This window comes from Cotesia glomerata, linkage group LG5 (genome assembly GCF_020080835.1).
Source record: "Cotesia glomerata isolate CgM1 linkage group LG5, MPM_Cglom_v2.3, whole genome shotgun sequence".
Taxonomy (NCBI): Eukaryota; Metazoa; Arthropoda; class Insecta; order Hymenoptera; family Braconidae; genus Cotesia; species Cotesia glomerata.
In genome coordinates this window covers 2087505-2100704 of record NC_058162.1, presented here as the reverse complement: position 1 = coordinate 2100704, position 13200 = coordinate 2087505, and the positions used below count along the sequence as shown (strand labels likewise).

At 24.9% G+C, this 13200-nt stretch overlaps 3 protein-coding genes and 1 long non-coding RNA gene across 4 annotated transcripts; 2 read left to right on the top strand and 2 right to left on the bottom strand.

Annotated features, from left to right (window-relative positions):
* Positions 1 to 954: 954 nt before the first annotated feature.
* Positions 955 to 3138, top strand: LOC123265302 (uncharacterized protein MAL13P1.304-like). Its single transcript, XM_044728999.1, has 5 exons — positions 955 to 1166; positions 1361 to 1459; positions 1936 to 2028; positions 2109 to 2724; positions 3131 to 3138. Exons 1-5 carry the CDS (start codon positions 1098 to 1100, stop codon positions 3136 to 3138), a joined length of 885 nt encoding a protein of 294 aa, XP_044584934.1. The 5' UTR covers positions 955 to 1097.
* A 2854-nt stretch (positions 3139 to 5992) lies between these two features.
* Positions 5993 to 7020, bottom strand: LOC123265764 (nuclear protein 1). The gene is made up of 2 exons (XM_044729648.1): positions 6768 to 7020; positions 5993 to 6055 (listed from the first exon to the last, which is right to left on the bottom strand). Exon 1 carries the CDS (start codon positions 6983 to 6985, stop codon positions 6773 to 6775), a length of 213 nt encoding a protein of 70 aa, XP_044585583.1. The 5' UTR covers positions 6986 to 7020; the 3' UTR covers positions 5993 to 6055; positions 6768 to 6772.
* A 223-nt stretch (positions 7021 to 7243) lies between these two features.
* LOC123265766 lies at positions 7244 to 11537 on the top strand. Its single transcript, XR_006509663.1, has 4 exons — positions 7244 to 7552; positions 10633 to 10795; positions 10881 to 11181; positions 11449 to 11537. It is a non-coding gene; the product is annotated as an uncharacterized LOC123265766 (long non-coding RNA).
* LOC123265761 (scoloptoxin SSD14-like) lies at positions 10147 to 12978 on the bottom strand. Its single transcript, XM_044729644.1, has 7 exons — positions 12887 to 12978; positions 12626 to 12822; positions 12049 to 12462; positions 11461 to 11911; positions 10975 to 11165; positions 10650 to 10893; positions 10147 to 10492 (listed from the first exon to the last, which is right to left on the bottom strand). The coding sequence occupies exons 1-7, from the start codon at positions 12902 to 12904 to the stop codon at positions 10229 to 10231; spliced, it is 1779 nt and encodes a 592-aa protein (XP_044585579.1). The 5' UTR covers positions 12905 to 12978; the 3' UTR covers positions 10147 to 10228.
* Between the last annotated feature and the right edge of the window lie 222 nt (positions 12979 to 13200).

Genomic DNA, 13200 nt, shown 5'->3' with positions numbered 1-13200 from the left:
GAAAAATTATTACAAAAAAATAAAGAAAAATTTGCATTTGTAAAAAACTTGAAAAACTATAATAAATAATTTAATAAAGGAGATGAAGCGGCGTACTTCAGCGGGGGAGAAGAATTTACGGATAGTGACCAGAGGGACTCGACAGATTATTGTTCAGCATGCCCGAACTTCGGTTATGGGCCTGAACAAAAATCATTAACTATCCATGAGGATATTCTACTAGCGAACTATTCAGTGTATTATTAGAATTATTATTTTTTTTTTGTTTTTTTAGTGATTTTTTTGGATCTGCAGATGTTACATGTTATTTGAGAGTTTGAGTGATATTAGCTGTAAGATCATTAAAACTGGTGATGTCAATACTAGCAGATTTATCGGGCACCAGGCCCGTATATTACATGATACAAGATTTTCACTCTTAAATGACTTTTATAATTTGCTTTAATTTGAACAAAATAATCTTGTTACTAATTATCAAATAATTATTTACACCTGGTGCTGTCAAACTAACTTAGTGGCTGTATAACAGCATCACTTATTGGCAAAATATCAACTTAATAGTGTTAATTATGTGCAATTGCTACAACTTTTATAATTATTATTATTATTCTTATTATTTTTTCTTTTCAATTTTATCAATTACTATTATTTTTTGTTATGGTTTGCAATTGCTAACACATCAATGGTCTACTCATTTAGCAATCTATCTATTAAATTTATAATCAATGTTAATATTTATAATTAATACTAATATTAATATTCTATTAAATATGAAGTCATCTTGTTATAAATCAAAAATTTTTTTTTTTAATATACTAACTGTTGTATTATTAACCCTGTTAATGGCCCCTAGGCTGTTGGGTTTGTTTATTTAAATAAAAAAAAAATTAAAAATCTCGGCTAACTTTAGTGTTATTAATTTTTTTAATTAGAATGAAATTGCAAGTATATTATTTATGTTTCACGCTCTTTTGACACCATTAATGTTTCGAAAATTTTCCTTGAGGGTCATTGTCATCGAAATTTATATATTAATAATGAGCTCTAAGTTTTCCAATTATTAAAACACCTGCAATTGTTAAGAAAACAGTAAAAAAATGAATCTCAATTCAACGAGTCCAACAATAAATTGTGGAAATATTCTTCCCCAATTTCTACAAGAAAAGGTATATTAAATATTATTATTTATTACTTAATTATTAAGATATTACAATACTAAAATTGAAAGACCTAATAATTCTTTCAATTTTTTTTAATAAGTTAGTTATAGCAAACAAAATTTATTGAAAAAAATTCTATCTTTAATATAAAATATTTTTCTAGATTCATTTTATTTTTTTTTTTCTTTTTTATATTTTAGGTAGTTAACCTAAAAATTGGTGAAAAAACTTACAATCAAGGATGGGGAAATTTGACCATAGGAAGGTCTCATTTTAATGATGTTATTATAAAAGACAAAGTAAGTAATATATTATTGATTTATTGTTAATGAAATTAAAGTTAACAGTCACAACCATTTTTTAATTTTTTTTACTAAATAAATTTTTTTCAAAAAAATTATTTTTGAAAAATTGCATTTTTTATTTTTTTAAATTTCTATGCCAATTTTTTTTTTGTCATAATTTATTTATTAATAAAATTCTTAAAATTATCAAATATCTGCTAAATTAATTTTCATGAAAATAAAGTTAGCCGACATCTAAAAAATTTTATGATTTTTTTTATTAAAGAATTATTACAAAAAAATAAAAAAAAATTTTTTTCATTAGTTAAAAACTTAAAAAACTATAAGTGCAATTTTTTAAAAATATTTTTTGGTTGTAATTTAATAAATTAAGCAAAATAAAAAAAAATAAAAAATGTCGGCTAACTTTATTATTATTTAATTTTCATATTATTAAATTAATAATTACCAACAATAATTATTTTTTACAGTCAGTTTCAGCATTTCACGCAAATCTCGAGGTCGGCAGCAGAGGAGTTTTTATCACAGACCATAACGCGACTAATTTTACCTACATAAACAATGTATGCAATAAATTTTATTTTAATTAATTATTATGACATAAAAAATTGTTCAATTTAATAATTTAGTTGTTTTTTTGTAGGTTCAAATTCCTGCTCGAGAAAGAATGCCTGTCTTGCAAACATCATCAGTTAAATTTGGTGAGGTTTTTTGTATCATTGAATATCAACAGGCTGAAAACTTGTCAGCAACTCCTGAAAAGATCAGAGATACTTCGAGTTCTCCAGAGAAACATGATGATTCGTCTGTTATTTTGCTGGATCAAAATCAAGAGGTAAATAATGATAATGCAGATAATCATAATGAATCAAGAGAAGAAATAAATTTATCAACAAGTGAAGTTGACATTGAAAATTATAATTATAATGATAATGATAAAGATCATAAAACTGAAGAAGAAACACGCAGCGAATCATTAACTTGTACACAAGCTTCCGTTAATTGTCGTCGTTATCACGATAATGAAGATGATAGAATAATAAATATTATTCATAGTCTTTCTCAAAGTCTTCAAATCAATCAGAGTGATGATAAAGATAATAATGATAAGAAAGAAGATGATGTTAATGATGATAACCGCCTTAATAATAATGATGATAACCGCCTTAATAATGATGCTGATCATCATAATAATAATAATGAAGATGATGATCATCATAATAATCACGAAGATGATGATCATCATAATAATCATGAAGGTGATGATCATCATAATAATAATGAAGATGATGATCATCGTAATAATAATGAAGATGATGATCATCATAATAATAATGAAGATGATGATCATCATAACAATCATGAAGATGATGATGATCATCATAATAATCACGAAGATGATGATCATCATAATAATAATGAAGATGATGATCATCATAATAATAATGAAGATGATGATGATCATCATGAAGATGATGATCATCATAATAATCATGAAGGTTATTATCATAATAATAATAATAATAATAATAATAATGATGATGATCATCATCATAATAATAATAATAATAATAATAATGATGATGATCATCATCATAATAATAATAATGAAGATGATGATAATAATGACAATGAAACTGAAGCTGAAAAAGAAATAGGCAACAGATCATTAGCACGTTCACAAACTTCTGTTAATTATCGTGGTCATTATGATAATGAAGGTAATAGAGTAAAGAAAATTTCTCATCGTCTTTCCGGATGTCGTCAAATCAATCCGATTGATGATGATAATAATAGTGATGAGGAAGAAGATGATAATGGTAATGAAGATGATGATACTGATACCAATGACAGTAAAACTGAAGAAGAAATAGGCAGCACATCAATAAGTCTTTCAATAAGTCTTCAAGTTAGTCAGAGTAATGATGATAGCCACGATGATACTGATAATAATGGTAATAATGAAGATGATCTTGATAATAATGGTAATGGTGATAATGATAACTACAATTGTAATCAAGATGATGGTGATAATAATAATGATAATGATTATGATACTTATGACTCCGATGTTGAGGGAGACGATAGTACTGATGATAATGATAGTAATATTAATGATGATGATGATGATGAACATGTTCATGATAAAAGCAAAGATTCTCAGTCTGAATCGGAAATCAAGCATCGATACTATTTGCGTGAACATACCAAAAAACACTACCCGAAATAAACTGATTGTCGGCATAAATATAGTATTTTTTATGGGTTGCGGTCAACCAGTCAGATCGACAACATCCCGAATTATTAAAACTCTAAAAAATTAAAAATTCCGCTACATTCAAAGTTTATAAAATACATTAGCTTAAATAGAATACCAGCCGAAAAACAATTTTGTAAATTATAAAACACCGGGTTATCGAATATAAGTAAATCTAAATCTTATATTCCTCAAGAGTTAAAATTAATTTGATTTTGAAAGAGGTTCGTTCCGACGTATATTTATCCGAATAGGTTCACCTTTACAAGCATGAAATTTGAGTGTTTTCCATACATGCTTGTAAATTAAAATAAAATTAATTAAAATAATTAATTTAAAAAAATTTCTAATCTAAATATAAAATTATTTAAATTTTTCGGCTAAATGAGTGTTCGTCTGTTCATTCATTTCGGCGTACAAATTTTCGTTGTTATGTTTTTTAAATTATTGAGACTTTGTGACTGAAAAATTCTATTAATATAGCTTTAGTTTTTTCTTTATTTAAGATTATATTTTTCGGAATTTTAAAATTTGTAAAATTAATTATTTTAAATTACATTCAATATTTAGTTTCTGAGTTCTAGTAATTTATTAATTCGGAATGTTGTCAGTCTGACTAGTTGACTGCAACCCTTTTTTATTTTTTTATGGTATTTATTTAAAATACTAGTCGTAAAATATAAAAAAAATTTATATTCTTTTAGTTATATTTTGATATTAGAAAAATTAAATGAATTACTGCTATTAATTAAATTAAATTTTTTATACTTCAATGTGCCTTCAAGATTATTAATCCGTTGAAGACATACGGGGTCCAGTGGACCCCAGGCGAACTTTGAGGCAACTTTAAATTTAAAAAGAGATTTATAAATGAGACTTAGTCTCATTTACGACTGATTTCATTGGTATTCTTCAAGATATTTGTATTTTTATATTCTAATTAAGGTAAAAGCCCCAATAGATGATCATGTACCAGTATATGATCACTCCATGTATTTGTATACCTATATTTGTGAATATAGATATACAAATATATGGAGTGATCACATACTGGTACGTGATCATCTATTGGGGCTTTTACCTTATTATAATAAAATAATTTTATAACAAAAAACTAAATCTTTTTATATTATTTTGCATGTTTAAATGTCTTATTCTCATTTTAAGCGACTGACCGAAATTCGTAACTTCAAATTTCAGAATAAATATATTTTTTTCAAACTTCATTAAATATTGATTTTTTTCCTTAAAATATATTATTTTTCGAATAAAATGGCGTTGGTTTTTTTTTCAACATCGTAAAAATCAAAATTTCTGCGACTTTTTTCATAAAAAAAGTTCAATTTCGTAAGTTTTTTTTTTCTAAACAATTTTTCAATATTTTTAAATTATTAGGATTTAAAAATAACTATTACAAACTTATTTAATTTAATTTATTGTATAAGTAAACACTAAGCTGCTTTTATTTATTTATTTAATTAGCACTAATTTTATTCTACTACTTTATTAAATTAAAAAAAAAAAAAATAATACTTATAATTAAATTAAAAAAGAATTTTGACTTATTTTATTTATTTAATTAGCACTAATTTTATTCCACTATCTTATTAAATTAAAAAAAAAATCAATACTTATAATTAAATTAAAAAAGAATTTTGATTCATTTTATTTTATTATTCTTTTAATTAGGACTAATCTTATTCTATTTTATTAAATTAAAAAAAAAATCAATACTTATAATTAAATTAAAAAAGAATTTTGATTCATTTTATTTTCTTTATTGAGGTAATACTTGAATTCGATACACACAAATTTTGAGAAAAATAAAAATGACCACAAGCAAATTTGACTTATGAACTACACATATAAAATGGAAAACTCCAAAGCAGTGTTTAGTATTAATTACGATTATAATTAAACATTATTACGAGGAGATAAATTTAACAAGTTTAAAAAAAAAAAACTATCTAATTGCTAGTGACAATTGATAATATCACACACAAGAGATTTATAAATAATCCTCCGAGGTCTAAATACAATGATGATTATAATAAAATAAGTCGCAGCTTATATAACTTATGTTTACTTCTCACACGGCGAACATTGAACTCGTGAGTAATAGGTAGTAGTAATAATAATAGACATATGTATGCATATAATTAAAATTTTAAATAAATGATTCGTGATTAAATGCTTGTCCAGGTAATCTTCGTAGTTGATGAATTAGCTCGAGCTCATATTATTTATTTAATAGTCGTTGATTTATTTTCATAAATTTAATACCAGCTGAATTCCAATAAATACGAAGAGTTTGAACACACAAATGAACACGACTGTAACAAAGAAAAAAAAAATGTGAGTTTCTACGTCGTAGTATCATGACCTTGGTAGCCATTTTGTAAACAGCTTCGATTATTTCATCATCCGTAAACCAATACACAAACAATATAAATACTGGCTCATTTTTTTTATTTTAATTTAATAACAATAAATATTAATATTGAAAATTAATTTAGCTGACATTTAAAAAAATTTAGAAATTTTTTTTTATTAAAAAAATTATTGCAAAATACTTACAAAAAAAAAATATTGAAAAATTATGAGTGCAATTTTTAAAAAATATTTTTTAGTTAATAATAAAAAATTAAAAATATTGGCTAACTTTAGTGTTATAATAATTAGAATTAATTTTGTAAATATTAAATAATGTTTTTTAACAAATTATGGCAAAAAAAAATAAGAAAAAAAATGGCATATAGAAATTAAAAATGCAATTATTTAAAAATAATTTTTTGGAACTAATTAAATAATTAAAAATGTTGGCTAATGTTAGTGTTTTAATGAAAAATTAACTTTGGATATTAAATAATTTTTTTTAACAAATTATGGCAAAAAAAAACAATAAGAAAAAAAAATGGCATGTAGAAATTTTAAGAAATTAAAAAAATGCAATTTTTTAAAAATAACTTTTTGGAACTAATTAAATAATTAAAAAAAAAATAATAAATGTCGGCTAAATTTGGAATGATAATAGTAATTAATTACCTTTTTTATGATTTAGTTTTGATGTTACGTTTATTATTAAGTTCAGTATTCTGAAGCTTGGTCAAGATTTTTCTAGAATGCCCGCTTGGATCAAACTGATTGGTGTGCTTACTAACTTCCAGTTTACTCCTTTGCTTTCCACCGTTTTTGCAGAAAATGTACTTGTCAAAATCGTAGTTGTATTTTTCGTATTGATCAGTGTATTCGCAATCAGACATAATTCACAAAATATTTATTTATAATTCACAAAGAGAAAATTTCCGATAAAATCGTTTACAAAAAGTCACTTGAAGTAGCTTTTTATAACTGTGAGGAGCGCCGCGGCTACATTCACTTTTATAGGAACTGAATTATGCTCGCGCATGCGCAGTAGGTTTATTTTTATTTTTAGTAAACAAACACCATGTTATTTTGAATGAAACAAATGATTTTTTTAACTGCAAATTAACCCAAAAAATTCTTTTTTTTATCTAAAACATTATTATAGTGAGTCAGTGTTGTTTTGTGAAGTTTTTAATTAATTATTTAGTGTAGAAGTGAATAGAAGGTACGATGTGCGCATGTATGACCAGGTGTTGCGCATGTCAATAAATCCGTTGCTGCAATTGAGTATTACTACGCGAATTTTCTAGAAAATTTTTCGACGTTGAGGATCGATATTTACTATCTAATCGACATAAACATAAACATATAATACTAACGGGTATGTAACTGGTACACATTTAATAAAAATAAACAAAAGCACCTCGAATGACGGCAGATTATCACAACCAGAGAAATCTTCGGTAGGAACTATATTCAAGTTATATTTTATTTAGGTTACACTTTTTTTTTATTTTTTTTTTTTTTTTATAAAAAAAGAAATTTTTAATGGACGTGTTTATATATCAACATTTATGTACAGAAAAATAAAAACAATATTTTACGTCCTGTAAATCTAAATACATAAATTAATGAGTCAGTTAATATCATTATTTTTACAACTGTCAAACAGCTGATTATTTATTATGAGTCATGGATAATATTAAAATTAATATGTAACAAAAGAGTATTGGAAAAGGAATTATTGTGTTTCTTAATGACCAAAGCTCCACTATTAACTCAAAACAATACTTATAAATAATATATTTATTATCTTCATTGACGTATTGTGGGTAAAAGATATATTTTTATATTACTTTGTTTATTGTTTACTGTTTATCTGTTTTGCCTTGACAAAAATAACTTTATTTTTTAGGGTTGAAGGGAGTTCGATAAAATAAAATTTATTTAGCAGGTATTTGATAATTTAAACTTTTTTTAAAAAATGAATTATGGCAAAAAAAAAGTAGAAAAAAAATTGACATGTAGATATTTAAATAAAAAATGCAATTTTTTTGAAAAAATTTATTTGACAAAAAAAATAAAAAAATTAACAATTTTTTAATTTTATTTTACAAAAAAAATTTGTTTCAAAAGAATCAAAATTAAGTTAGCCGATATTTAAAAATTTTCATATTTTTTTTAATTAAAGAAATTATTAAAAAAACAAAAATTTATTTGTAAAAAACTTGAAAAACTGTAAGTGCAATTTTTAAAAAATATTTTTTTGTTACAATTTATTAATTGAAAAAAAAATTCAAAATGTCGACCAACTTTAGTATTATTCCAAAAAATTATTATTGAAAAATTGTATTTTTTTTAATTTCTGTATCAATTTTTTTTTGCCATTATTTATTTGTTATAAAATTTTTTAAATTATTAAAAATATGTTAAATTAATTTTAATAATTTAAAATTAATTTAACATATTTTTAATAATTTAAAAAAAAAAAAAAAAATTTAATAATTTGCCTGTCCCATGGCTAAGCGGTACAAAAATATGAAAAGCTATGAAAAGCTATGAAAAAGCTATGAAAAGCGGGGTTAAAAAAAAAAAAAATTTTAATAATTTATTTTCAAAAAAAGAATATTTTTTTAATTATACAAGCGGAAGCATCTACGTGATGAATGGCCAAGTGTGTTTTGATTTGTTCAATGTTTTTTTTTTAAACCAAGGTCAATAAACTTCAAGGAATCATGGTATAGGAATATCATTTTCAATGACCTCTATTGATATAAATGTTGGTGTTCAGTAATTCAATTCATTAACATTTTTTTTTTGCTTTAAATCAAATGATACTCTGATCAGCGTAGGCAGCTTAATACTTATCAGTAATTCAATTACTTTGTCACTGTCAACATTAGTTGTAACATTAAGTCAATTGTTTACTGTAATGTTTTTTAAAGGTCATAAAAAATAAGTACGCAGTAGCTTTTTTTTGGTCGAATCTAACAAAAATAATTAATTTTTAGAACGATAAAAAATAATTGTATTTTTTTTAGAGGAATACAAATTTAATAGCTGCTGTTAGGAGGCACGTTTATTATATCTTGATAAGCATTAATGCTTATTGAATTCACGTAATAGGTAATTGCTTGAATAAAACTAATTGGAAAATTATTTTTTATAATTTTGATCAATTATATTGTTACTCTATTAAATTAATTATATTCTGTTACTTTATTAAAGTGAACGAATAATAAAATAATATTGATTAATTTACCAGGTGGTTAATCAATTGATGATTGAGAAATATCAAAAAAATTGATAGTGACTTAAATATGGTCATAAGTTTCGCAATATTATAATTTATTGTTTGCATTTATATAATCTATCTTAAAAAATATTTTTTTGATTACAAACTCAGTAAAATATCTTTTTTAAAGATAAATTTTATGTATAATGTCGTGTCTATCTAGATAGATAGATAAAAATTTGATCCTGAAATTCTAAGATACATAATTAAGAAATGACTTTGTGTCTCGTGAACTATTGACATTTTTAAAGATATAAATTCATTCCGACATTATACTCATCAAGACCTTTCATTTGAGTACCCACATCAATTTTTCATATATTTTATATATTTATGTATATTATATATATATATGTATATATGAAAAATATATCAAAAATGCAAGTGGGTACTCAAATGAAAGCTCTTGATGAGAGTAACATCAGGATGAGCTTATATCTTTTAAATATGTATTATATATATATGTATAATATATCATAATTAAGAAAAGACCTTGTATCTCGTGAACTTTTGATATTTTTAAAGATATAAGCTCATCCTGACATTATACTCACCGAGACCTTTCATTTGAGTACCCACATCAATTTTTCATATATTTTATATATTTATATGTATTATATATATCTACATATGAAAAATATATCAAAAATGCTAGTGGGTACTCAAATGAAAGCTCTTGATGAGTGTAACATCAGGATGAGCTTATATCTTAAAAAATGTCAATAGTTGAGAAAGTACAGTGCAATTTAATAAAATTCATTATTTAATAAAGCAAAATTTTATTTATTTAAGCTATGAAATAATCTTTTCTCGCATAAAGTTTTAACCAGCCTAATTAAATTCTTTATATACCACAAGCATCGCCGTTTCGCCTGAAATCAGAATTGGCATAAATAAAATCAGTTGATTTAAAAATAGCAGCTACAAAACTGTAAGCTTGATAATTATCTTGAGAGACTTGATGCCCTAAATTTTTCAACCCCTGAATCACAGAGTTAGATGTACCAAACTCATAATTTATCATCATAGGTAAAAGTTGATGGTGAAGTCTTGGAGTGTCAATTGCTTCTTTTATAGTATTTTTCATCCATAATACTCGTGCTAATACCTGACAATAATTATTTTATAGAATTAAATAAATTTTTAAAAATTTAAACTAATTAGATTAATTAAATTTTTAAATATTAGATTAATTAAGTGTTTAAATATTTAAGCTAATTAGATTAATTAAATTTTTAAATATTTAAGCTAATTTTCAGACTTACGCAAGCCAAGGAAGAAATAATTCTAGTTCCACCAGATGCAGCAATTATCATTTTTACATTTCCATTGGTATCTACTAAAATTGAAGGTGCCATTGATGACAATGGTCTCTTACCAAGCTGGATTGAATTTTGTTCGCTATTTCCTGGTAAGCCAAAATAATTTACCACAGTTGGAATTGAAAAGTCATCCATGTTGTTATTAAATAAAATTCCTGTTCTCTCCCCTACTAGACAGCTGCCGAAACTAAAATTCAAAGCCAGTTTATGAATAAAAAAAAAAGGCTTGATAATAAAAACAGCTGACATGTTATTATGTTAATTTTACGGGGTATTGATGGTACTCGTAAGTGATACTGCATCTCCAGTTGGAGATAAAACTACTAGATGAGAAGTACCGTGATCTTCATGAAACCAAGTACTGCCTTCGTAGTGGGCAGCATCGTTCCACGTTCTTGAGTCATCTATTCGAGCTTTTATTGCTCGAGCATAATCTCTCGAAGTTAAATTTTTTGTAATCTGTTAGCAGACAAAGGTAATTTTTTTTTAATTTTTCCTTTAAATCCAGTTGATTTATTAAATAGTTTTTTAGTTGATACGAAAATTAATATACATCTCTCAATTTTTTGGATTTTTATAACAACTAAATTATTGTGAAAAAATTTTAATAAAAAGTTCCACATCTAGAAATTAAAAAAAAATACAAGTTCAAATTTTTTGATAATATTTTTTTTAACATTGATTTGTCATAAAAATTAAAAAAATTGGCAGATATCTGCTGACTTCAGTATCATTTCTTTAGTTGATGCATTACCTCAGTCATATCATGAAATTCAGAATCACCTAATTTACTTCTCACAGCAAAAGCATATTTAAAAGTCTCAATCATTCTGTGATATGTTTTGATAGTATTTTCATCGCCATTCAAGCTGTTTGGATTAAATTTAAATTCATCAAAGATGTTCATAATAAATATAAGCAGCGCACCGCTAGTTGGAAAATTCGATGTAAATAATTTCAAACCGTCAGACAGTTCAGTTTCCAAAGGCTCTTGCCATTTAGCGGAGTAAGTACTTAAATCATCCATCGTTAAAATACCACCGTGTTTTCGTAAATCCTCAATAAGAGTTCGTCCCAACGTTCCATTATAAAATTCGTCTGCGCCTTTTTGAGCCAATACTTTGTATGTTTTACAAAGCTTGTCAGCTTTGATAATACTTCCTGGTTTTTTGAATTCTTTTGTCGTTTCATTGACAAACAAAGATCTGCAAGAAATAAAAAAAAATTTAATTGATTATTACCTAGCTTAGTTATTAGACAAATAAATTATCTATAAGCTTCTTTGTTTTTTCATCAAAAAATGCAATTAAAAATTCTATTTAAAAAAAAAAAAAATATTGACCTTAGTGTTGGATCCTTGTTAATACACGTTTCTTTTCTCAATAAATCATTCAGCTGTATCTGCGAAAGCCTCCATCCTTTTTCGCACAGTGCAATTGTATCAGTAAACAAATCAGCCCATGGTAACTTACCAAATCTTTGGTGTGCTGCCCAATAACCAGCAATTTCTCCGGGTACAGCCACAGCAAGTGCTCCTTCTAATGAAGCTTCACTTTTATCCTTGTACATATCTTCATGAGCCCTCAGAGGTGCTCGATCCCGTGCATTTAAATAATAAGCTTTCTCCGTAGCTTTATCATAAATTGTCATAACAAATCCGCCACCGATTCCCATGCTCTGCATGAAACCAAGGCTGGTGCAAAGAGACGCTGCAATAACAGAATCAACCGCGGATCCATTTTTTTTCAAAATTGATCTGTAACCAGTCATAACAATTATTATTATGATTTTATAATCATTGTTATTTTATTTATTTTATAATCGTTATTATTATTAATTATTATCAATTTACTATTATAATCTTTATAATAATGATAATTATAATAATAATTATTATTAATTTATGATTATAATCTTACTTTCCTATTTCTGCACACACAGCATCATCACCAGCGACTGCTCCATTTTTAAATTTTCTTAATTTTCCAGCAATTAATGGTGTAGGTATTTTAATATCAAGTTGTTCGCTATCAAAAGCTTCATTTTTTGATAATATTACGGTAATTATTACACCAGTAATTGCAAACATAATAGTTATTACAGCAAGTGTTGTTTTCTAAATAAAAATGAATATAAATTACTCGGATTATATTTTTTAATCAGCTAATAGTAAGTCGTACCTTATCAGTGATGGTCATTTTGATGTAAATTATAAAATATTTTTTTTTTTAAATACCTTTTAGTAAATTTCACACAGCCTTAATTTCACTTGTATTTAATATTTACTAAATAATTACTTGGTTTAAATATTTTATGCATACACATTGCTGAGTAATTTATAGTGATTACATTGTATCATCATTACCACTTTATATAAATGTAAATTTGTATTGTAAAACGGTCAAAGTTTATAATTTACTGATAAATTACTTACTAATATGTGATTAAAATTAATAAATAGTTTATTTAAAACCGCCATTACTTTAATACGGTA